The following is a 25,510-nucleotide window of genomic DNA, read 5'->3' on the forward strand; positions in this document are numbered from 1 at the left end:
CTTTTAACAATGTTGACTGGAATACTCTCTTCAAATTCTGACAGTGGCAGGGGTAAAATACAGGGAGCGAAAGGCTATTTACAATTTGTACAGAAACCAGATGGCAGTTATTAGAGTCGAGGGGCATGAAAGGGAAGCAGCGGTTGGGAAGGGAGTGAGACAGGGTTGAAGCCTCTCCCCGATGTTGTTCAATCTGTATATTGAGCAAGCAGTAAAGGAAACAATAGAAAAATTCGGAGTAGGTATTAAAATCCATGGAGAAGAAATGAAAACTTTAAGGTTCGCCGATGACATTGTAGTTCTGTCAGAGACAGCAAAGGACTTAGAAGAGCAGTTGAACGGAATGGACAGTGTCTTAAAAGGAGGGTATAAGATGAACATCAACAAAAGTAAAACGAGGATAATGGAATGTATTCGAATTAAGCTGTGTGATGCTGAGGGAATTAGATTAGGAAATGAGACCCTTAAAGTAGTAAAGGAGTTTTGCTATTTGGGGAGCAAAATAACTGATGATGGTTGAAGTAGAGAAGATATAAAATGTAGACTGGCAATGGCAAGGAAAGCATTTCTGAAGAAGAGAAATTTGTTAACATCGAGTATAGATTTAAGTGTCAGGAAGTCTTATCTGAAAGTATTTGTATGGAGTGTAGCCATGTATGGAAGTGAAACATGGACGATAACTAGTTTGGACAAGAAGAGAATAGAAGCTTTTGAAATGTGGTGTTACAGAAGAATGCTGAAGATTAGATGGGTAGATCACATAACTAATGAGGAGGTACTGAATAGGATTGGGGAGAAGAGGAGTTTGTGGCACAACTTGACTAGAAGAAGGGATCGGTTGGTAGGACATGTTCTGAGGCATCAAGGGATCACAAATTTAGTATTGGAGGGCAGCGTGGAGGGTAAAAATCGTAGAGGGAGACCAAGAGACGAATACACTAAGCAGATTCAGAAGGATGTAGGCTGCAGTACGTACTGGGAGATGCAGAAGCTTGCACAGGATAGAGTAGCGTGGAGAGCTGCAGTAAACCAGTCTCAGGACTGAAGACAACAACAACAACAAGGTTTGCCAAATGGTGTACAAAATGATGCCAAAAGACAGAATACAGGTGTATAGAAGTATCTAATACATAACATATTACAGAAAATGTAAGAAAAATATCTACTATAGAAGTCATAATCTGTACATATATGAGGACATGGCAGTCAGATTTTCACACGGTGGAATATTCTGTCTCAAGACAAATGATAGAAAGTCGAATCATCAACATTACAGTGCTAAGATATAGAAATAAGTGCAGAGGCAGTGTAAATTACTAGAATTACAAATTGCAGGTTTATGTCTCTAAACTCGCATCTTCAGAATCATCAAAAGAGAGAGAGAAACAAAGAAAAATACAGAGCCGAAGTGTACGATGAGTGAGCTGCTTTTCAAAACACGCGATAACGCGTACAGACCAGAAGAGTATAACCAGTCGCAAGTAGGAGTACAGCACAAAATAAATCTGCCACATAAACCAGAGTATGTAAGGACATGTTGACTCATGAAAGGAGAAAATAATGAAAAAAATATTAGAGCCTATGCTTACGACTTGGTGACCGACCCATGAATCCAAACTCATTAAAAAAAAACAAAAAAACAAAAAAAAAATACTGAGTGTTGAGATGAGAACATTCAGTGAAATGAATGACTATTAACTGATTAACTGAACAGAGCCTCATTTTATCATATTCTGATAATTATTTGCAACATGGTTCATAGAATATACTCCTGAAATTTTTATGTTTTCACATTTCTGTGTTGAACATAACAAATCATCAGCCATAGGACATCAACCTTCCACAGCATTATTTGAAGTTACATAATGTATTGGGAAGTTAATCCTCCTGCTTGAAAAAACATACAATTATGTGGAATAACACTGTCCATAGCAGTGAATTCTTTTCTTAAAAAAAGAGTTCCTTGAAATTTATATAAATACAAGAATTTTGCATATAGGATAATTTCTTGGCTAACTATTTACAAATTTCAGGCACAAGACTGATTTATTTGACAAATGCTTGAGTACATTACCCAGCTCTACGATCTCTTGTAAGTTGAATGGACCAGCAAGGGTGCAGCCATACAGGAGTGTGGGAGTGGATCCACCCACATCTTTCAGTTTCCTCCCTAGATTTCTTTTCACGCAGTCCAACGGATAGGGAACTTCCTGTCTAGCTTTCGCATCGAATCCTGAAACATTGTTTTGTGTACTGAGTATGCAGTTCAGTACTTCCCTCACATCATGCAGTATGTGTTCTGCCTACCTATACTGAAAAAAAAAAAACAAAAAAAAGTATAATGGCTCACTTCAGAATGGATTAAAAACTGTTCACATATATGATACATTAATAAACAGAGCTAAATGCAATGAAAAAATGAACTATTAAGGTAATATACAGAGATATACTAAAGGTGTCTCAAAGTAACATTTATTTATCTGTTAGAAGATTAGAAGAAATATGTACACAAGCAAGGCAAGTTGGACTGTGCTGATGCAGCATCCGACAAATGCCTACAAAATGAGGTATGGACCATAGTCTACAATGTACTGACATAAGAATTCTGTGTTTAACATATATATGTGTTCGGTTTGCGCATAAGAAACTTTAAGGTTACTGTTCCTAATATGTACAGTACACATGAATAAAACAAGTTTTCACTCAAGTTACCACGACACTCATGACTTTATCCAAAAGAGTTCATGACAATTAAATTTCATTGTTCTCTGCAGAGTACACAGAAAATCTACCCATTTAGTCACATGGCATATATGTATCAATTTCTAAAGCACAAATCTATTACAAAATGGAATTATATAATTGTATGAACCTGCAAACATACCGTATATTTTCTTTCACACTAGTGATCACTAAACATCCATGTTCAATGGTCTTGTCTTCTATATTAAAAGTAACCCGAGATTTTACGAGTTTGCTTTGCGTACCTGTAGCTCCTCTTTATCTTTACACCCACAACAGGCATTTCCACAAAATTCTTGCTTTGCTGGTTCTTGTCTCTAAATTGTTCAGATATACCACAAATTGGGCTACCTGTATCAATCAGACAGTTACCTTCCCACTGATCAATCGTAATTTAAATGTGAGGACACCCAAAATCTGAATCATCCTCACTGTTGTCAGACACTTAATACAAAAGATCACTTTAAATTTCATCAAATGCTACATCCACACTGTCTTCTAAAGCTTTTATCAACTTTACAGGTATCGTAACATTACTTTGATTGCTCATGTTATCGGGTAAAGATTGAACACAATGAGTAGATTCCATGGCACAATTAACATCACTTGTTATAGAAGGAACACAAAGCACATTACTGTCGAAATTACGCTTCCTGCTTAGATCCTCTTTCACTTCATTCCACCAATTGGGATACAAATTCTGCCTAACCACAGTTAACTTATTCCAGAATGCACCTTTACCTATATTATCAACAATCTGGTCCCAAACTAACTTCAAAGAGTTTTCACCTTTATTCTCCAGGCTCACAGATGCCTGACATTTACTGTTTGGGTCATTACTCTGCATGACATTAATGAAAAACCGTTTTGACTGGACTGGTATTCCATGACCCTCACGTGCATCATCACATACATCACTTACCTTACCTCTATTGTCAACATCATTTACAAATAACTCTGAAACTTCATTATTCTTAAACATCACAAATAGCTGATACTCATCGTCATAATATTCCTCCAAAATTACTTCATCAACAACATCACTATCAATAAAAGTTTCATCTCCATCGAAGTCACTTACTGCACCTACATTCATTTACAGTAAGCCACCATTCTCAAACTTCCCAAACTTAATTACTTCGAATCTCTCATTCATATCTTTATCAAAAATATCACCTAGTTCAGATCCAATACAGTCATCACGTGATTTACGTATATCTGTTTCCTGACCAAGAGAAGAAATCATTATTATCACTTACATCACCATAATTAAACATAGTATCCAAAAACTTTTGATCAAAATGTACATGAGATATCTGATATTCCTCCTGTTCAATTTCAGATACATGTGCCATTCCATTGACATTGTTATTATTGTCTAATTGCAAGTGTAACTTAGGGGTCCTGTGCTTGTTACATTTCCTCACACAAAACCATTGGACCTTCATTGATGGGAACCGCTGTTTCCAGAGTAGTTACTTCTCAATCATCAGGTCCGTGTTCTAAATTCCATTGCGATCTTTCTGGTAATCAACTTTTAAGTGCATTAGTCAAGGTCATTTCGTCAGATGGTTTGTCAAGGTGTGCTAATTTGTTAAGTTAGTTTTTTTAATAAAATCCACTTTTGATTCTTCCCTGTTCAGCTCCAGACCAAAATTTGTTTAAAAAAACTTTTCTCAAAACTCTGATATGTTTGCCCACTGACTTAAATTTAAATTTACCCGTGATGGAAAATCACCTTCAAGAAATCTTCCAACAAGTTTAATTTTTTGAGTGTCATGAATGCCTGACACAGAACTATTTCTGCAGTGGTGCAGAAAATCCGCTGGATGTAAATTATCTGAGGGAAAACTTTTGATAGGAGTGTTAGACCACGCAATACCATTGTATGCACACAGAATTTTGTGAATGCAAATTTACTGAACTGCTGAAATTTTTTTTGATCCAAAACAGTTACATTAGTTTGAATATTGTTTTCTACATTTAAAATTTTTTAGTTTAAACTACCGATATATTTTTTTTTTTTTTTTTTTTTTTCCACTACAGCCCTCTGTTCAACTCCGATGTCATCAGCATTCTTTGACTGTTTCACTGACTCAGCTACAAACTCATTTTACAAAACAATAAATTTATTTTCTAAAACATCAACTTTTTCATTCTTACTTTTGAACCCCTCTGACAACCCATTTTTTAACTCTGAAACTTGATTACTAAGTTGACCTATCTGATCTTGTACTCTGTCCATTTTGCTGTTGTTTTCGGTTCTTATTTCAGTTAAATGACCATTAACTGCTGTAAATTTGCTATTCTTATCTGTCTTCATTTCCCTAATTTTGCCAAAATTAACTGCAAAATATCAGTTTTTATTGTTTCTTTACTGACTATGATTTCACTCGACTCAAACATGTCCTGACTGGATCCTCCAGCTATCATTTCTACCTCACTTTTTCTTCCGTCCCTGTTCATTATGTTAACAAGCACATGAGTCCACAAACAAATTAACTTCACAAATAGTTTGTACTTATCTTTCCTTTTTGATGTCCCTGGTTGTAGTTGTAAAGCCCTCTTCACTTTCATTCGATCCAGTCCATCATTATTGGTAGTAGGGGAACCTGGCCTAAAATAACACACCCTAAGCAAAACTGACTCTGTACTCAATATTTATTTATATTTGTTTTTACAAAGTTTCAAACACGAAGATAACTAACAAACACATGTTTTAGTACACAAGATATTTTAAAAAAGAAAATATTTTTTGCAGAAAATTAGCATTGCAAAATTACTTCAGTGTTTTGTTTTACCCTAGTTTCTGGGGGTAAAATGAAACACGTATAGGTCATTTTACCCTAGTAAAAAATCATGTTATAAAAGTATTCAGTCTTTCCATATGTCACATGCAAATCTCTTAGCTGTCCTAGGAAGACCTGCGCATTCAGCATGTGCCCACATGGCACATTTTACACACCGCAGCCAAGTCTCCCTAGTCTTAGAACGACTAGAAAGGTCATTGCAGTAAATACAAGGAGCATCATCCTCGTCAGCATCTCCAACCAAAATATGTGCTTCGTCTTCACTTTCATTCCTGAATGTCAGCTGTCTTTTTGCATTTCTTCCCGCTTTTCTCTCTTCTAATGCTTGCTTTCCCGCAACCTTTGCTTGTAAATTTAATAGATATGGACTAATGGTTAAAATTTGGGAACCATCCCATTTTATTTTGCTTCAAACATAAGATCCAGAAGCTGATGGGACTGGTAATATATCCTGCGGTGAAACTCGGATATGTTGGGTCTTGGAACAGTATGTTTCCCTTAGACCTGGCAGAGGGGTATCTGGACTATTCTCACTATTTTCATTAGAACCATATGGAAGTGTAACGTCTTCTTTTGAAGTAGAGTCGTTCTGGATACATTGTTCTTCTGAATGTGTTGGCTCAACTATATTCTCCATTGTAACTTCTCCATTGCCAGTCTCTTCATGCTCTTCATCAATGTTTGTTACTAAAGAAGGCAAAAATTCGTGCTTTGTAAATATTTGTGGGTTGAATGGCCAAATTCCGGTTTTCCTGAAACCACTTAAGGCATTACTAATAGTAACAGCTTTCCTATATGCCTCACAAAATATTTCAGCTACCTGAAATTGAGTTATGACTCTTCCAGGATGATTTTAAACACATTGTGGCAGACTGATCATAGTAAGTCTTCAGGGGACCATAGAAACAGACGTCTAGAGGTTGCAGCTTGTGTGTGCAATGAGGAGGAAAAGAAATCATAATTATGCCATTTTCTCTCGCGTAAGTGACTACTTCTAAGCCTTTATGCATACTATGTCCATCTAATAGTAATAAAACCTTGTTATCTTTGCTTCCATTTGCATACTTTTGATAATGTTGAAGCCAAGTGAGAAATGAATCTCCCGTCATGCAGCTAGACTCACTAGGCAGCCCTAGTGATCCTGTAGGTGCGCCATCTAAAAGCTCGTGCTTCCATCTTTTCCTTGGAAAAAGTAGAGTTGGCGGGATAAAGTTTCCTGATGAACTCGTGCAACATACAACAGTATCATGCTGTCCTCTCACTGCACTGGTGATTGTCCCAACTTGTTTTTTACCAGTTGCCGCAAACACTTTTTGAGGTTTCTGCACTGTTGAAAGTGCTGATTCGTCAACATTCCATACTCTAGCGAGCTCAATATTTTTTTTCTGTAATGTTTGTTCAAGAATGTTAAAAACCTTTTGTACTTGCGGTTTGTTAGAAGACTGGGCTCTAGCTGCTGAATTGGTCTCTGGTTTTCTGAGAGAAATGTCTGGATTTCTCTTTCGAAATCCCCTAAGCCAATCCCAGCCTGCCATTTCATCTTTTTTGCTGTGAGGTACTCTTATTTTGCTCTGCTAACTGAAAAGCTAATTTTCGTGTATTGTTACATGTAAGACCAGACATTCGAGATTCTAAATCTTTTATGTGATCGACCAGCTGTGTTCCAAGCCTCTTAGAAAATGCAGGGATGAATCGTCCCAAGTTTTCGTCTGCTCCACTGATACATTTCTTTTTTCCCATAACTCTTTGACATAACGTAGCTTTTGGAACACCAGATGTCTTTGAAGCTTTTAGCCATCCCATATCTTTTCTTTCAATAGCTTGAATAGCTTGTTTCATTGAGTCTTCGTTCCATGACTGACGATCTGTCTCTCTCTTGTAGGTCCCAACGATTTGTGCTGAAAAGAAGCTGAGTATTACGCATCTATTGTTTTATGATCCTACATAGACAGCATACTTAAAGTTAGGCATATGATATTATATTGCATCAATTACGATCAGCCAGCCGTTATAGCCCAAGCCTACAAATATTTCTGAATATAAAGCATTTACGATATATAATTTCATTATCTTATTAACACTGTTTTGTTGTTTTTAGTATTATAATTAATTTTAATACGTAAACACAACAAAAACATTCAAAATATACGATTTATTTGCCAGGGTAAAATGGCACACTATATATGGGTAAAATGACCCACTGTTTCATTATACCCAAGTAACTGGTGTACCATTTTACCCTGGACAGCCATTTTGTACTTGGAACTACAGACGCATGACCAGCTTATGTCTATCAACAAAACTTTGTAGTCAACAAACAAGAAATACAGTTCCATGACCTTAACTTACATTTTTGATAACAATATAATAAAGCATATGTTTATAGCATTATGTGACTTACCGATATTAGATAAGCACCTGTTGATTATGATTTTGAGCTCTAGCACAGAAAATAAACACAAGAGGCGCATGCCATTAACACAGTACCACTACTACCAACTTATGAATTGTGCACTACACTAGATTTAAAGCTGAGTATCATGGTATTTGAGAAACAAGTGGTGTGTCATTTTATCCTAGTATTTCATTTTAGGCCAGATTCCCCTACATTCTCACTGTTGGGCAGCCTTCAGTTTTTGCTCCATGTGATTGAAAATTTATTGGTACGTAAATTTCAAAATTCAATGAAATAAAGCACTTTCTGCAACAGAATTTTTTTTTTAATTAGTCAATTAATCACGGACATCAGCCCTACTTGTAATTTCCCCCCTCCTTCCTATTTTCAGCTCCTGTCCACATTAAGCAAAGTCTTTTCTGAAGATTTGAGAGGAGTAAGATTACAATAAATTTTTTAGCTCACTTATCTTTCCTTGTAGAGTTGGATTCAGTTCTTGTCTAGGGGTCTGATTCTTGAAGATGAGATTCTCACATTTTAGGTGCTCGGTCGAACTGATCTAAATCATGTTGAAGATCGTTGTTGCAGAATTTTTGTTTTTATGGTAGTATATTTTGTTACATTTTAGTATATCATACGGTCTTTCGAATTTTCACATGAAGAAAGCCGAAATTACATTGTTTGCCCAGAATACAAAAATTTGTCTGATTACATCAGAGGCATGCTTACAGGTACTTCACTCTGTGGTAATAACCATTTTCCAAAGGGTTTACAGTTTTTCTTGACAAATGAATTTCTATTAATTTTGATTATTATTTCATAAATGAATCCAGAAATAAACATAGTAAATGGTACTAGATTGCATAATTAATAAAAGAAATTTTAAGTGTGGCAAACAATGTGTAATTTCTGAAAAAAAAAATTACTGCACATTCAGAGCTGGTACTTATCGATTGTAATATCTGGAAATAAAGTAATTCCTTTTCATAAATTTTAGCTTGAAATATAATGTGTATAAAATTATATGAAAGTTTTCAGACAAGCAGCTGAGGTAATATTGACCTGTCCAAAATTCGATAAATAATACCGGTATCAACAACTATTGTTGAGGAGAAGTAATGCTAGAGGAGGATGTCTCGTTAAAATTGGTTCAGTTGGCCTAGGAACCCACTCCATTCCATGTAAACACAGCCCAAACCATTATGAAGCACCACCAGCTTGCATAGTGTCTTGTTGAAATGCTGGGTCCACGGCCACACTCAAACAGTACCATTGGCTCTTGCCAACTGAAATCATGACTCATCTGATCAGGCCACAGTTTTCCAGGTCTAACTGATATGGTCGTGAGCCCAGAAGAGGCATTGCAGGTGATGTATTGTTAGCAAAGGCACTCACATCTGTCATCTGCTGCCATAGCCCATTAATGCCAACTTTCACCACACTGTCCTAATGGATATGTTCATCATATGTCCCACATTGATTTCTGTGGCTATTTCACTCAGCGTTGCTTATTTTTTAGGACTGACAACTCTACACAAACGCTGCTGCTCTCGTCACTAAGTAAAAGCCCTTGTCCACTATGTTGTCCATTGTGAGAGGTATTGCCTGAAATTTTATATTCTCAGCACACTCTTGACACTGTTGATTTCAGAATATTTAATTCCTAATGATTTCTGAAATGGAATGTTCCATGTGTCTGGCTCCAACCATTCCATTGTCAGAGTGTGCTAATTCCTGTTGTGTGGTCATAATCACATCAAAAACCTTGTGTATGTGATACTACCACCATATGTGCATGTTGCTATTCCATGACTTCTGTCACCTCAGTGTATACTTAGAATACCTTTATTAGGGTAATCAAGTAAGGTGATGGATTCAATGAGCTCTTCAGCTAATTTTATTCAGAGATCAGTAAAGTGGACTTTTTGCGTCACTTTCTGTAGCAGTGCACAGCCATTGAAAACTGCGACATTAAATTAGCATATTTCCTTATGACTTGTAACAAGACAGTGATTGATCTTGTTTGTTAAAGCCATTCATTGCACTGTTATAATCAATAACAGCCTGTTCTTCTACCCTCTCCCCCCCCTCCCCTAGGGGCAAGGATAGGCCTGCGGTATTCCTGCCTGTCGTAAGAAGCGACTAAAAGGCGGCTTAAACGTTTCGGCCCTTATGTGATGATCCCCTCTTGGGTTTATTTATTTATTTCAAAATTATTCCGAAGAGCGAGCCAATTGGGGAAGGGTGCCTTACTTGGCGTTTTGTGTCCATCATGCATTGAGACCTTTAGCCATCTTATTTGTCGTTGCATTGCAGTCCCACTCGCTCTCCATCTCTTGGGCGAGGATACATTCCTGGGTGCGATTTCCACCATGCACTCTGCAGTGTCGCTTTCTGTGCTGACAATGACCATGTACCACTTGCCACCTAATATCCAGCACGGTAGCCAGTCCATCGTGGTGGGGCCACCATGTACCCTGTTGGTTGTAGCCCCCTGACAATACAGGGATCGCTCTACTGATGCCTGTGCCGTTACCTCCCCACATATGCCAAGGAGTAGATGCTATCTCCCTGGGGCATCAGGACTCCCGGCAATGGCCATCCTGCCAGGTGGCCCTTGCTGTGGCTGGGTGGCACCCGTGGGGAGGGCCCTTGGTTGGAGTAGGTGGCATCAGGGTGGATGATATGCAATGAAGCGTGGCACATCTTCTCTTGCTGGTGGCCAACCACCAGCAGTCTCTAAGCGTTCGAGGGCTCAATTTAATGCAAACATGTATGACCCCAAATTGTTCCCCTCCCTGGCCACACCATGGGAGGAACAAAAGGCTATGAGTGACAGTGAGACGTATTTGTCCCAGTATCTAGTCTGTACGAGAGCTGATGGGGAATCATTTGTGTCCATGAAGCCTCAGTTCTTCGTAGAGCATTTAGAGGACAAGTTTGGGGAGGTGGGGGGCTTGTCAAAAATGCGGTCCGGGTCAGTCTTGATAAAAACAGCATCCTCTGCCCAGTCACAGGCATTACTCACTTGTAAGAAGCTCGGGGATGTTTCTGTTACTATCAGGCCCCATAAAAGCTTAAATGTGGTCCAGGGCATTGTCTTCCACATGGACCTTCTTTTACAGTCCGATGACGAGCTGCGTGCCAACTTAGAGCGATGAGGTGTCCATTTCATCCAGTACGTCCACCGGGGTCCGAGGGGTAATCAGGTTGCCACCGGTGCCTTCATCCTGGCCTTCGGGAGTGACACATTACCTGAGAAGGTGAAGGTGGTGATCTACTGCTGTGATGTCAAGCCTCCCCCGATGCGGTGCTTCAAGTGTTGGAAGTTCGACCATATGTCTTCCCGCTGTGCTTCCAGCCTCATATGTCGCGATTGTGGTTATCCATCCCATCCTGATACTCCATGTGCCCCGCCTCCCATCTGTGTCAACTGCAGAGAGCACCATCCCCCTTGCTCGCCAGACTGTAAGATTCTACAGAAGGAATGGTAAATAATGGAATACAAGACCCTGGACCGACTGACCTACACCGAGGCTAAACGGAAATTTGAATGGCTTCATCCCGTGCTCATGACATCATCTTATGCTGCCACTGTCACTTCTTTTACAGCTCCATCCATTGCACCACATACAGTCAGCTCTCAGAGCTGAAGGACCACACCTGCCCCCTTGATGGTGGGGGGCACTTCCCTCCCTGTTGCTCCCACACCACCTACCTGAGGAGCAGCACCCCCACAACCATCGGGGACACCGGTCCCCACTTCTAAGCCAGAGATGCATAAGTCTTCTTCGGCTTCTCTCGCTAGGAAGGGATCCCTTGGGTCACTCCTTTCCTAGGTTCCTACCAGTGGCAAACCAGACACCTGCCAGGGGCTGAAGAAGCCCCAGGTAGCTGGTCGTAGGGCTTCACGGTCCCCTTCAGTCCCAGAGACTGAATCAAAGAAGCCCTCCCAGCAAGGGCAACCAAAGGAACAGCGTGAGAAATCAAAATCGAAGACCCCTAAGACCGAGGAAATTGCGGTGGTACCCACTCCACCACTACCTACAAGCTCTGAGGATGCGGTGGAGATTCTGGCGTTTGATGAGGACCTAGATCACACCAGTCCCTCAGACATGATGAATGCCGCTCCTGTCAGTACTCAATCAGTGGCAGCGGGTGACCCAGTGGCGTAATCTGCCTCCTCGGTCCCTTCACGCCTTTCTCTGCCATGGACAATGTCATCCTCCAGTGGAACTGCAGCGGTTTTTTCCATCTTGCTGAGCTTCGACAACTTCTCAGCCTTCTCCCTTTCCTCTGCACTGCTCTTCAGGAAACTTGGTTTCTAGGGATGCGAACCCCCGCCCTCCATGGCTATTAGGATTATTATAAGAAACGGGCAGCTTATGAGAGGGTATCTGGTGGCGTCAGCATCTACATCCTTCACTCTCTTTGCAGTGAGTTTGTCCCTCTACAAACACCTTTAGAGGCTCTTGATGTTTGGGTGTGGATGTCTAAGGCTGTTACTGTCTGCAGTCTCTATCTTCCACCGGATGGTGATGTCCCGCAGCATGTCCTGGTTGCGCTAATAGCCCAATTGCCGCCACCTTTTCTGTTACTGGCGAATTCAATGCCCATAACCCTCTGTGGGGTGGATCAGTGGCAACAGGCCGAGGCAGCATCATTGAGCAAGTATTGGCACAGTTCGACCTTTCTCTTTTAAATACTGGTGCCTTCACACATTTCAGTATGGCACGTGGCACATACTCAGCTATTGACCTTTCGATCTACAGCCGTAGCCTATTAACATATGTCCAATGGAGTGTGCATGATGACTTGTGCGGTAGTGACCACTTTCCAATCTTTCTGTCACTGCCACAGCGTCACTCTTCTGGGCGCCCATGCAGATGGGCTATGAATGAGGCTGACTGGGACTTGTTCACCTCCATTGCCACTATTGATCCTCTTTCCAATGTCGCCATTGATGCGGTGGTTCACTCGGTCACCACCAGCATTGTTACTGCTGCAGAATCTGCCATTACCTGTTCTTCTGGGTCCCCTCATCGGAGGACTGTGCTTTGGTGGTCGCCCGAGATCGCTGAGGCAATTAAAGATCGCAGGCGGGCGCTCCAGCATCACAAGTGGCACCCTTCATTGGCACACCTCATTGCCTTTAAACGGCTCTGTGTGTGAGCCCGCCGCCTCATTTGCCAACGCAAGCAGGAGTGCTGGGAAAAGTATGTCTCCATCATTGGCCTCTGTACCTCTCCATCGCCAGTTTGGGCCAAGATTAGGCGACTCTGTGGCTATCGGACCCCCATCAGTGTTCCTGTGCTTTCACTGAATGGAGCAGTCTGTACTGACTCTGACACAATTGAAAACCACTTAGTGGAGCGTTTTGCTCTGCGAATTACGCACTGGCCTTCCGCTTCCTGAAAGAGTGGTTAGAATGTCGGAGCCTTTCGTTTCACACGCGCCACCATGAATCGTACAATGCTCCATTCAGTGAGTGGGAATTCCAAAGTGCCCTAGCCGCTTGCCCAGATACAGCTCCCGGGCCAGATTGCATCCACTGTCAGATGCTCAAACACCTCTCGGTGGACTGCCAGCAATGCCTCCTAGACCTTTTCAACCGTATCTGGGTTGGGGGTGGTGGGAAAGCATTGTAATCCCCATGTTGAAACCTGGCAAGAACCCACTGGAGGTGGACAGCTACCACCCCATTACCCTCACCAACGTTCTTTGCAAGTTGCTCAAATGCGTGGTTGAGTTGGCTACTTCAGTGTTGGTCCTTATGGCTCCATCTCAGGGTGGGTTCCGTAAGGGCCGCTCTGTCGCCGATAATTTGGTGTGCCTGGAGTCTGCCATCCGTACGGCCTTTGCCCACTGTCAGCATCTGGTCCTCATCTTTTTTGACATGTGGAAGGCATGCGATACGACATGGCGACATCACATCCTCTCTACACTTCATGGTTGGGGTCTTCGGGGTCCATCCCTGATCTTCATACAAAATTTTCTGTCGCTTCGTTCCTTCCCCGTGCAAGTTGCCGCCTCCCATAGTTCCTCCCCAGTTTTTGATACCCCGTTGACTTGGCTCCCTCATATTCGACAGCTTAAACATACATACTGGCGGCATCTGCTTGAGTCACACCAGCTGGGGTGCCAATCGGTCTACCCTTCTACAGCTGTACCAGGCGTTAGTTCAGTCCCGTATAGAGTATGGGAGCCTGGCTTATGGTTCAGCATCACCTTCCGCATTGCAGTTGCTTGACCCCATCCTTCACAGTGGGATCCGACTTGCCACTGGAGCTTTCGAGACAAGCCCTGTCAACAGCATACTTGTGGAGGCAGGTGTCCGTCCATTGCGGTTCCGGCGCCAGCAATTACTGGCCGCTTATGCTACACACATTTGAAGCTTGCCCGGGTATCCCAATTATCATCTCCTGTTCCTTCAGTTGGTCGTCCATCTTCCTGAATGGCGGTCCCAGTTAGGGCGTACGAGTGTGGTTCGTGTCAGAGCTCTTCTCGCTGGGCTTGAGGTTTTCCCTCTTCCACCTCTTTTCCGGACCCCTCTGCGTATACCCCCATGTGCGTGCCCCGCCGATGCCTTCGGCTTGATTTGTCCCTCCTGACAGTGGTTGGCCGACCATAGAAACAAAACAGGAAAAGCCAACCACCAACAAATGCACTAAAAACCCCAGTCTAAAATTGTAGGCCAAAGGCCAGACTCAACACACCCTGAGGCCCTCCGCTGCCACTTTCTTTCAATCCATGCCATGTTTCAAGGCTCTGACATTGTCTGTACTGACGGTTCTATGGTTGCTGGTCATGTCAATTATGCTCTTACTCTACGGGATCATTATTAACAACACTCATTGCCAGCTGGCTGCAGTGTCTTCACTGCTGAGCTGGTCGCCATATCTCACACCCTAGAGTATATCCACTCCTGCTCAGGTGAGTCCCTCGTTATCTGTAGTGACTCCCTGAGTTGTTTACGAGCTATCGACAAGTGTTTCCCTCGCTCTCGTCTGGTGATGGCTATCCAGGAGTACCTCCATACTCTTGCCCATTGCGGCCGCTCTGTGGTCTTTGTGTGGACCCCGGCACTGGCCAAACAGTCTGTTGGTGCACCAGCCTTGGAGATTGGCCTTTCAGAGAGTGACCTCAGGTCAGTTTTGAGGCAGAAAGTACTTCGCACCTGGGGTGAAGAATGGCGCACCCTTCCTTTACCCAACAAACTTCGGGCCATCTAGGAGGCTACCAGTGCGAGGAGCTCCTCCTTGTGGGTCTCTCGCAAGGACTCTGTTGTCCTCTGCTGGCTGCACATATTAAAGATGTACATATGGTTTCTTCCCATGCAAGTAAGTAATTTGACTTCCTCCTATGCATGCAGCGTAGTTCGTTAACGATCTGTGCCATATGGTGCACTTCCTAATGCTTGCTTCATGAAAAGCTACCATCAGCCTTATACCTTAAAGGCATCTAATGGTAGCTTTGATCAAAGGGGTCAAATGCTAACTCGTAAGAGCGTCATTTAGAGTTATTGCACATTATATGTTGATTAAATTCAAAAAAAGAATATTATTGCAATTAAACACATCAATTTAGATATTAGACTGGGCAACAACTCATATTGGACAAGGATTGCGAAGGAAATTGCCTTTATTTTCTTTTAAGGAACTGTACCATTATATGAGAAAAGAATTTTGCTCGTTTTTAAATGATAATGACTCTTAAATATATAACAACTTTCTTTGAGAGTATATAACATTCATGTTTAGAGTGAACTGTACTCACTGCTGCATATTTGTTACATGCTCTCTATAGCATGTGTGGTGGTCAGTGGCATCCTGAAGAGCATTGTCTTGCAGCATTGGTTAAGACGACTGCTACTGTTTTTGCTGTCCATCTACTGGGAAAATAAGTTATAACATGCCATGAAAACATGTTTGGTACCCTGTAGGAACTTGCAACTCTTTCTGGCCAAAGTAAATCTATGTAATTGGATAGGGCTTTGTAAGCTGCAATTATCAATAGCAATGCAAGTTCCTCTTAAGTTGCAATATTGAATTGTGATACCTCTGAGTTTTGTGATTGTAAGCTTACCTTATGAAGTTCTTTGGAAAGCGGATCTTTACTGGATATTGTAGTCATCACAAATTCATGTTTCTCAGGCTGAGTCTGCTTAAGTTTTGTAGTAGTCTGTATTCATTATGAGTCAGAGGGTAGGTGCCTAAGGTCAAGTATGAAAACACTGTGCATTGGGAAATAGAAAGAATCTCAAATGAAATAAGTTATAACGAATATTGTGACTATTCAAGTGATATAAATATTGACAGACTGTAAGAAATGGAAGTGTGTAAAAGGTTGCGTATTTATTAAAGAATTAAATGGAAAATAATGTGCTGAGAAGTTTTGAACCAAACATGTCAGAAGATTGGTGACTCAGATGTGCAAGATTAACAATTGTTTAAAGGACATTGTGCCACCAAGCTGTATTTTAAATTATTTTATTTGATTAGTTTCGGACACTGCCCATTGTCAAGTGGATCCATAGTAACAGATGTCGAATGGACAGTGCCTGGAACTAGAGATGCAAATAAAGTACTCTAAAACACAGCCCAGTGTAATAAAGTCCTCCTTCAAATTTACTGAGGCTGTAGGACCAATCCAGAAGAAACTAATTAACAACTGTGCAAGCTACATGAAGAATGATACTTGCCCAAAATGATATTTAGTTTAATATTTAGATAATGCCATGGGAAATGATTTAGAGTGACGATAACCCCAGTGAAACTAGTTTGTAAGATGATCAAGGGTGTGAGTAAAACCACTATTGATTAAATTTGCTGTCTAATAAGCAATAATGTTAATTGCAAATACTTATTTAATAATTAACTGTAACCAAAGACATTATATTACTATTAAATTTCTATACAGAAATGCTATCAACTATATCACAGATTGAAACAGCGATGGGAGACTTCTAATAGACACACAGTCACAACTGTAAAGCTTCCCTTGTTCATCTGTAGGCCTATGTAACAGCTTCATTTCCAACTAAATAAATTCTGATAGCCTTCATTACATTTGTAACTAGAAAATGAAAGTGGAGCAGTGTGATATGGTGAAGAACAGTTTCAGCAGTTAGGCATTTTTATGATGACTTTGCAATAAATTTACTGCCTTGTGAGTTTTATTGACAACTGTCAATGATTTCTAAAGAACGGTAGCATTCCTAAACAGATCACTGGGAACAATACCACCTCCACTGTTTGTTACTTAATGTGATGTAGCACAGGAATTATGCAGAAGTTTTTTCACTTCTCAGTGAATTAAAACTGTTCAAATGTAACAAGATGATGATCAGGTAAGACTGTAGCTGAGCAGGCAGTGGACATCTGGGACAATTGTGTTTACAAATGAGACTATAAAATCTGGTAAAACCCCATAGGGTATTTTTTTCACTGTAAAGGGATACTGGTGGAGCACCTAGGGAAGTTGTCATCCATTTGGAGGTGGTTGTTATGGTCAAAGTCCTGAGTGGAACATAGGAGAACAGGAGAAGAGCGTGTTGGTGAATCGGAAACTGGAAGCTGAGAGGGCGAGGTGTCTCTGCCAGCGACCCACATCCAAGACCCCATGCAATTCCTCCCGACACTCTTATTGGTTGAAAATTGCAACCCTAACTCTACCATAGTGCCCGACTGGTCAGCAGTCCACACCATGAGAACCATGCAAAGGCGAGCAGCGCATGCTGAAACTGTGGCCAGGCTGTGAATGGTCTCCACAGCAACCAAGTCAAAGCATGGAAGTTGAAATTGAAAAATAAAATTTTAAAATACTTCATCCCAAGTCCATGCAAACAAATGGCTTCTGCACAGTGACAACCAAATTCTCTCTCTCTCTCTCTCTCTGTCTCTGTCTCTCTCTCTGTCTCTGTCTCGGTCTCTGTCTCTGTGTCTCTCTGCCCTCCCCCCACACCTCCCTTCTTCACACACACACACACACACACACACACACACACACACACACACACACACACACACGAGAGAGAGAGAGAGAGAGAGAGAGAGAGAGAGAGAGAGAGAGAGAGAGTTGCTAGCTTTATTTTTACTAGTATTAGTGTGGCTGAATTTGACTTTACACATTTGTTTACTTTCTACAGCTATATAGTTTTGGAGAGACAGTATCAATACCATTCTGGACGGATTCTTGGAAACCTGATAGCTTCTACAATAAAATAGTGGAAAATAAATGTCGTGGGCTTCATACTCTGTGTCTCCTTGGTGAGTGATGAATGTCTTTTATCTTTAAATAAATGTAAAGAAGTAATTGATGTTTGTGTACCCTGAATGTAAATAAGACTCCTACACCATTTTATCATTTAATAAACAAATTTAGCTTTGCTCCCTGGAATCATTTTGACCCCCATGAGACACACTTCTCAACAATTTACCTAAACATCTCCTGTTTACCTGTTTTCATGATGCAACATGTTGGAGAGATACACTTTGAATTATAATTAAATTATCAGAGTGTTTAGAAGGAATATAAAAACAACACAGCAGGAAGAGATTTACAAAGCAAACACAGGAGGAGGAGGAGGAGGAGGAGAAGAAGAAGAAGAAGAAGAAGAAGAAGAAGAAGAAGTCGCTGCTCCTCAAACATAGCCTTAAATCACTACTAATCCTTTTTTCTCCAGAGACAACCAAGAGTAAAATTCCACAAAAGCAACAGTAAAGAAGTACACTACCTGCAGTTAAAGTACCAAAAAGAAGAGTGATTTAAGAGGAGTGATACCACTTTACCATCAATAATTTAAAAACTTCCACTCTGTTACAAAAAATGTGTTAAGTGTGCACTGCACACCCAGAATGAGAATTGTAAAAGTAAATTGTTATTCAGGAGTATTGTAAAACAGTAAACAGATAAAATTTTTGATACAAATGAGTCATTTCCCAATGAGTATGTGTGACAGAAGTCATTGGTTATGATTTTCTGTGAATGATTCATAGGGGCAGTAAGTGTATGGGGCCTAACAATGAACAGTCAAATGAAGAAAAATTTAGTTAACTTAAGCAGACACTGTATACCTCACTGTAAGGTAGCAGTTTCAGAGATGGGTTCTATTCAGGTAAATTGCTATTTAGATAATTATTTAGATCAATAGGTAATTCAAGAACCCTTTATTCATGGATAAAATGATTTTTCCTCCCAGTGAATACAAATAATTATTTGTTATTTATTTTTCTAACTTTAACTAATGAATAACATAGAGTACCACCACATCATCGTCTACTTCTTAGCACTTTCTCATTTATAACTTGTCTGTTCCTGTGCTAATTGTGGTTTCTTTTGGTGAATTATTTATTAGTTCTTTGTACATGTATGTGGCTCACGGTGGGAAAGTGCCAGGTCATAAATCAAACGGCATGGGATTCAACCCTCAGTTAGCCCTATGACCTTTTCTTGTACTTCTCAATCCCTTCACCTGTGCCAGTGATTTGTTAATGGGAAAAATGTCAAGTTGCAATGTGGTTCAGATTCCTTGTTAAAACCGTTGTGACCCTATAACTGGCTGGATAAACCAATTCAAAGGTTGGAAGAAGGCCAAGGACATAATATCCTTAGTAGGACTGTGCTCCGGAAAGCAGTGTTGTGTTCAAACCAATGTACGATTCGAGACCAGCTTTATTTGTTTTACAACATAACAATTGTAACATAAAAATGCTTCGTAGGCAAATGCGTATGTCAGTTACATTTCTCACACAGCCCATGCAATTGACTCTGCACTCAACAGTACTTTCTTTCATTTGTTCCATCCTTCCCCTGCCAACATGTGGAAGCACTGCTGATATAACTAGGAAAAGGCATAAATGTAGCCAACAAAGACTAATTTGCAATACCTTCAAACGGAATATCTGTTGTAGTTACTTGTTCGAGTTGCACATCTAAGATTGTTCGAATTAAGTGCTGATCCACCTCCGAACTTTCTGAGTCACTTAAACAGGGAAAAAATTGTGGAAGAATATTGTGTATATATCTCTTGTTGTGAATAAACTAGGGCAACTCATGTTTACAGAAGAGAATGATGAAAGGTCAGAAATTATTTCGCAAGTTTAAGTTTTCTGTGATCCTATTGTTTGTTGAAATGCTGAACAATTAAAACATTTCTAATTATAGGATAAATATAACTAGTTGAAGGATACTTACTAGAAAAATAAATGAGAAACAAGCGTTAGAAATAAATTTATTTATTAATGCATAAAGTAGAACAAGTGTGCATACGCTCGCGCGCATGCACCCCCCCCCCCCCACACACACACACAGAAAGAGAGAGAGACAGAGAGAGAGAGAGAGTTGTGAACACATGGTCAACCCACAGTAGGAGTTTTTTCTAAGTTTCCCCTCATTGGAGTGGTGGTGACCTTGAAAGAGTAACCAAAACATTAGCATGGGTAAAATTTTCTGGTGCTCTTACATTTGATAGTGTGGCCACAGTGCTAGATGGAATTCACAGAGAATTCACTTTTGAACCCGAAAACAATTATTGCAACAGTAACTGAGAAATGAAAGCAAATTCATGAAAGCCTCTAAAAATTGTCTATGAGTAGGTCATTGGAATCAGAGGAAAGTAAGACATGATAGATGAAGATGATGCTGAAAACTGTGGCAAAAATGATGATCTAGAATGTCAAATGATTTTCCGTTTAGTGGCAACACTGATAACAAGGGATACAGTAGCTGGTTACCATCACACTTTTGATGCACTGTGCTTACAGCAAATTGTTATGCTACAGGGGTTGCTAGTTTTGTTGTTCAAACATTTATTCAAAGGGAAAATACATATTAGCCAAGATGAATCACAAAACCATACTAAAATGTAATGCTACTTGACATACAAAGTCATCTGAAATAATTGATAATATTAAGGACAAACTCCAAGTTAGCCTGACATTACAAGATGAGTAATTTGTAGGATGCAGTGAAATTATTTGATCTGATGTAAGTGTATGCACTTCCATAGAGATTTAGGTCATGGAAAATTTAAAAGAGGCACTAATTTTGAATACATTAGAATTCATAATATGTTATGCTCCCTTTTCTGACACTGTGGATGTACTGCAAGTTGGAAAAAAGAGGTATTACAGACTTTTAGTACTACATAAAAGGTTGCAAAAACTGGAGAAAAGTTCCCTTGTACACTTCAACCCACTGACAACTTTCAAGAAAATGTCAGTTTGAAGAATTTTTTTGCTCCTCTGCACCAAAGGGATACCATTATATATTGCAGCACTGTCTTACCCATGATTTAAAAATGAATGGGTCCCCTGTACTGATGTCCATCATCAAGGGGAGGTTAAAACAAAAATTCAGACGTATAGTAGTCAAATAAATATGACGAGTCTGAAGATGAGTTAGTACAGAAGAAGAAAATAGAGTTTTTAGATTTTGGATCAGGTCTGGGATGTAAAAGTATTTGCCAAGAATTAGAGGAGAATTAAAGTTTTTGTAACGTTTGTTGAAGGAATAATGATTTGAAAGTCTTAGATCGTTATCCTGAAATAAAGGTGATTTTCAGAAGCAGCTGTCTTTGATATCTGTAGAACATGTTTCTTCATACACCACAGTGCCATAGCTTTTGATGAAGTATTTGGAAGAAGGATTGTATAATAGTTTTATAAATCACCAAGGATTCTTTGATTTGAAAGTTGTTTTATTCATATACTCTTACATTCAGAAATGGTGAATGACAGTGGTGTATACTGAAAATGTTGGTATGGCATGCAACAGAAACTTATTAGTTGTATGTGTAAGTATATATGACACTGCTCATTAACTATGGTTTTATCTGTAGTGGAACTCTGCTCTGCGGTTCTTCTTGCAGAACTCCTTGGTAACATTGGTAAAAAATGATGTTCAAACTTTCATCTGCACCAACAGATTGTAGTGGTTAATAAAAAAGAAAAAGAGAAAAGAAAAGGTTGAAAAGGTGGGAAGAAATGGTGAGTAAAAAGGGGGTTTTAAAATCGTAAATGACCGTGAAAAAGGGAAAGAATGAAATGCAAATCGGACTTCGTATTACAGAAAAGTTATCGGACTTCGTGATTCGGAAAAGCTATTGTTGGGGTTGGTCATTGTGGCGTTTCTGAGCAAAAGTCAAACCAATTTCCACTACAAAAATTATTTGAAAAAAGACAGAGAATAACAAATGTGACTAACAGGGGGAAATGGCGCAGATGAGAGTTCATTCTTTACCATGTTAACATATCTTCTTTCGTGCGGCGTCCAGGTCTTCAAAAATCTCCTACTTCATTTCTGCATGAAAAGTCTGCTCCAAAATCTTGCAGTAAGTTTCATTATCCAGGAATTTCTAATGTCTACAAATAAAAATCATCTTGACACTGAATGCGATTTATTTTACATTGCTACTTCCATCCTCTGAATTTCATAACAACTTCCACAATATGTCTACACATTAATTAGTTTTTTACGTCTGCCTTAAGCTTGCGCTCTCCAGAGACAATAGACGGATAGAAAAAAAAAAAAAAAAAAGGTTACAATTTTAGTATTTTCTCTGCCGTCGAGCGCTCATATCGCTGCGACGTTATAATTTATGTCTGAGGGAACGAGTGTAGCGCGGCGAAATTCAAAGTCCCGCTACAAGATCCTTTTCTGTGGACTTTAAGGAGGGTGCAGACAGACAGCTTTGTTCTTGCACATTCTTAATGAAAGAATTTATTTTTTTCAGTGCAGGAAACCATCATTCTGCTGATGACAATGTAGGCAGTACCATTAAAAGCAGTTTATAGAGTTCCACAAGTCCAGTGTGAAGCTCATTTTGATACAGCAAAATTTGTATTTCCTTCACATATTTGGCTTCAAGATGTTGTGATGTAAACATAGCACTCACTTCAGATTTTAACTAAAAATATCAAAACACTTCCTGTATATTGTTAGTTTTTGAAATGGCTCCTCAGGGAACAGTCTACAAAGCTTGAGAACATCTTTGAGTCAAACATTTAAACAAAGTTTAAGCCAGGCACCAAATCAAATCTGATGTTTAATTGCATGATTATAGTATATGACATCTCAAGGCACATCCTCCTGTAGTCACCCTTTACAGATGTTTCTGTGCTGTTTTCTCTTCTTCCCTTCCTTGGAGTATCACATGTGCCTTCAGCCTTGCACCATATTTTTCTCAGAGCCATTGTATCTCTTAGTGCACGCTTTTCTTAGAGGTCTTCCAAATCTTTGCTGCAAAATATAATGTCTGCACAATGTTAAATGTAGCATATGTCAATGAAAACATTTCTTAAGGCAGAATAAGAAGTTAAACTGAAATCTCGTATCATCATGTGAGATACACATGCTTTATTAATAGCAGTTGGGTTCCAATTTTGTGGATTTTCCAAAATGTACTCATACTAATCTTCAAGTTAAGCCCTATGAATTGCCACAGTTTGTACCAAGCTACTTGAATAACTCCATCTTGTGAGTGAAAGTTTTGGAAATATCTTCTTTGCTATTGTATGTAATTATTTTGTTCTTTTGGAGGAATGCACAAAAAAATGTTACACAACCACTAAGATCAGCAAAAAAACTTTTACATGCACTCATACAAAATACTGCCTGTGATAAAACCAAATTCAATTTGTGGATGTAACAGTGCATAAATATGGCATCTGGAATTACTTTCCTAACTTTTGAAACTTCCTGGCATATTAAAACTGTGAGTCACACCGAGACTCAAACTCGGGACCTTTGCCTTTCACAGGCAAGTGCTGTACCATCTAAGCTACCCAAGCATTACTCACGATCCATCCCCACAGCCTGAATTCTGGCAGTACCTTGTCTCCTATCTTCCAAACTTCACAGAAGCTCTTCTGTGAACCTAGCAGAACTAGCACTTCTGGAAGAAAAGATATTGCAGAGAAATGTGGCGCTTAGCCACAGCCTGGTGGATGTTTCCAGAATAAGATTTTCACCGTGCAGTGGAGTGTGCACCGATATGAAACTTCCTGGCACATTAAAACTGTGTGCCAGACTGAGACTCTAACTTGGGACCTCTGCAAAGGAGTGTGCACTGATATGAAACTTCCTGGTATATTAAAACTGTGTGCCAGACCGAGACTCGTACTTGCAAAGGTCTCGAATTTGAGTCTTGGTCAGGCACACAGTGTTAATATGCCAGGAAGTTTCATATCAGCGCACACTCTGCTGCAGAATGAAAATCTCATTCTGGAAACACCCACCAGGCTGTGGCTAAGCTGTGTGTCCACAGTATCCTTTCTTCCAGGAGTGCTAGTTCTGCAAGGTTCGCAGAAGAGCTTCTGTGAAGTTTGGAAGGTAGGATTAGAGAGTAGATTAGATTAGTTTTTCGTTCCATAGGTCCATGCTGAGGAGATCCTCGTGGATGTGGAACATGTCAACTTTTTTTTTTTTGGCTGAAATTACAATACTAATAGTATGAATATACACAATACATCATTTGTTTCTATTAAAAAATTCGTCAATGGAGTAGAAGGAGTTGGCCACTAGTAAGTCTTTCAGGCTCCTTTTAAACTAATCTTTATTTGTAACTAAAAATTTTTATGTTTGCTGGCAAATTATTGAAGATGAGTGTTCCTGAGTAGTGGACACCTTTTTGAACTAAAGTAAGTGCTTTTAAGTCCTTGTGCAGATCATTTTTGTTCCTGGTATTGTATGTATGAACTGAGCTGTTTGTTGGAAAAAGAGATATATTATTTAGGACAAATTTCATTAACGAGTAAATATACTGAGAGGCAGTAGTTGGTATACCCAGTTCTTTGAAGAGGTTTTTACAGGATGTCCGTGAATTTACTCCACAAATAATATGTATTACATGCTTTTGGACTCTGAAAACTTTTGTTTGACTTGAAGAGTTACCCCAAAATATTATATCATAGGACATTATGGAATGAAAGCATACAAGCTTTTTCATTTTTTGTCGCCTATGTCTGCTAACACTCGAATTGCAAATACAGATTTCTTAAGGTGCTTCTGCAGTTCTGTGGTGTGCTCCTCCCAACTGAATTTATTATCAAGTTGTAATCCCAGGAATTTAAGACTGTCAACTTCTTCTATCTGCTCTTCTTCATACTTTATGCATATGCTGGGTGGAAACCCATTACAGGTTCTGAATTGCATGTAGTGAGTCTTTCCAAAGTTTAATGTCAGTGAGTTGGCTTTAAACCATTTATTAATATCCATGAAATATCATTAGCAGATCTTTCTAGAACTACACTAGACATACTATTTATTGCAATACTTGTGTCATCCGCAAACAAAACGAACTCTGCTTCTGGCAGTGTAACTGATGAGAGATCATTAATGTACACAAGAAAAAGCAATGGCCCTAAGATAGATCCTTGTGGGACACCACATGTAATTTCTTCCCATTCTGATGATGACTGATGACTTAATTCACTAGTCCCTTGCACTGGCACTCTTTGTTTCCTGTTAGTGAGGTATGACTTGAACCATTTTGCAGCACTGCCCATGACACCATAGAATTCTAATTTACTTAAAAGGATGTTGTGGTTCACGCAATGAAATG

At 39.9% G+C, this 25,510-nt stretch overlaps 1 protein-coding gene across 6 annotated transcripts in view; it reads left to right on the top strand.

The window, feature by feature from the left end:
• The window catches only part of LOC126260967 (diphthine methyl ester synthase), a 125,480-nt gene that overhangs the window by 24,516 nt on the left and 75,454 nt on the right, over positions 1-25,510 (top strand). For all 6 annotated transcript variants that reach the window (XM_049958492.1, XM_049958491.1, XM_049958493.1 and 3 more), the window contains one exon: positions 18,095-18,215. In XM_049958492.1, coding sequence (XP_049814449.1) covers positions 18,095-18,215 — 121 coding nt within the window. The remainder of the gene's footprint in view (positions 1-18,094; positions 18,216-25,510) is intronic.

This window comes from Schistocerca nitens, chromosome 5 (assembly GCF_023898315.1).
Source record: "Schistocerca nitens isolate TAMUIC-IGC-003100 chromosome 5, iqSchNite1.1, whole genome shotgun sequence".
NCBI classification, from domain to species: Eukaryota; Metazoa; Arthropoda; class Insecta; order Orthoptera; family Acrididae; genus Schistocerca; species Schistocerca nitens.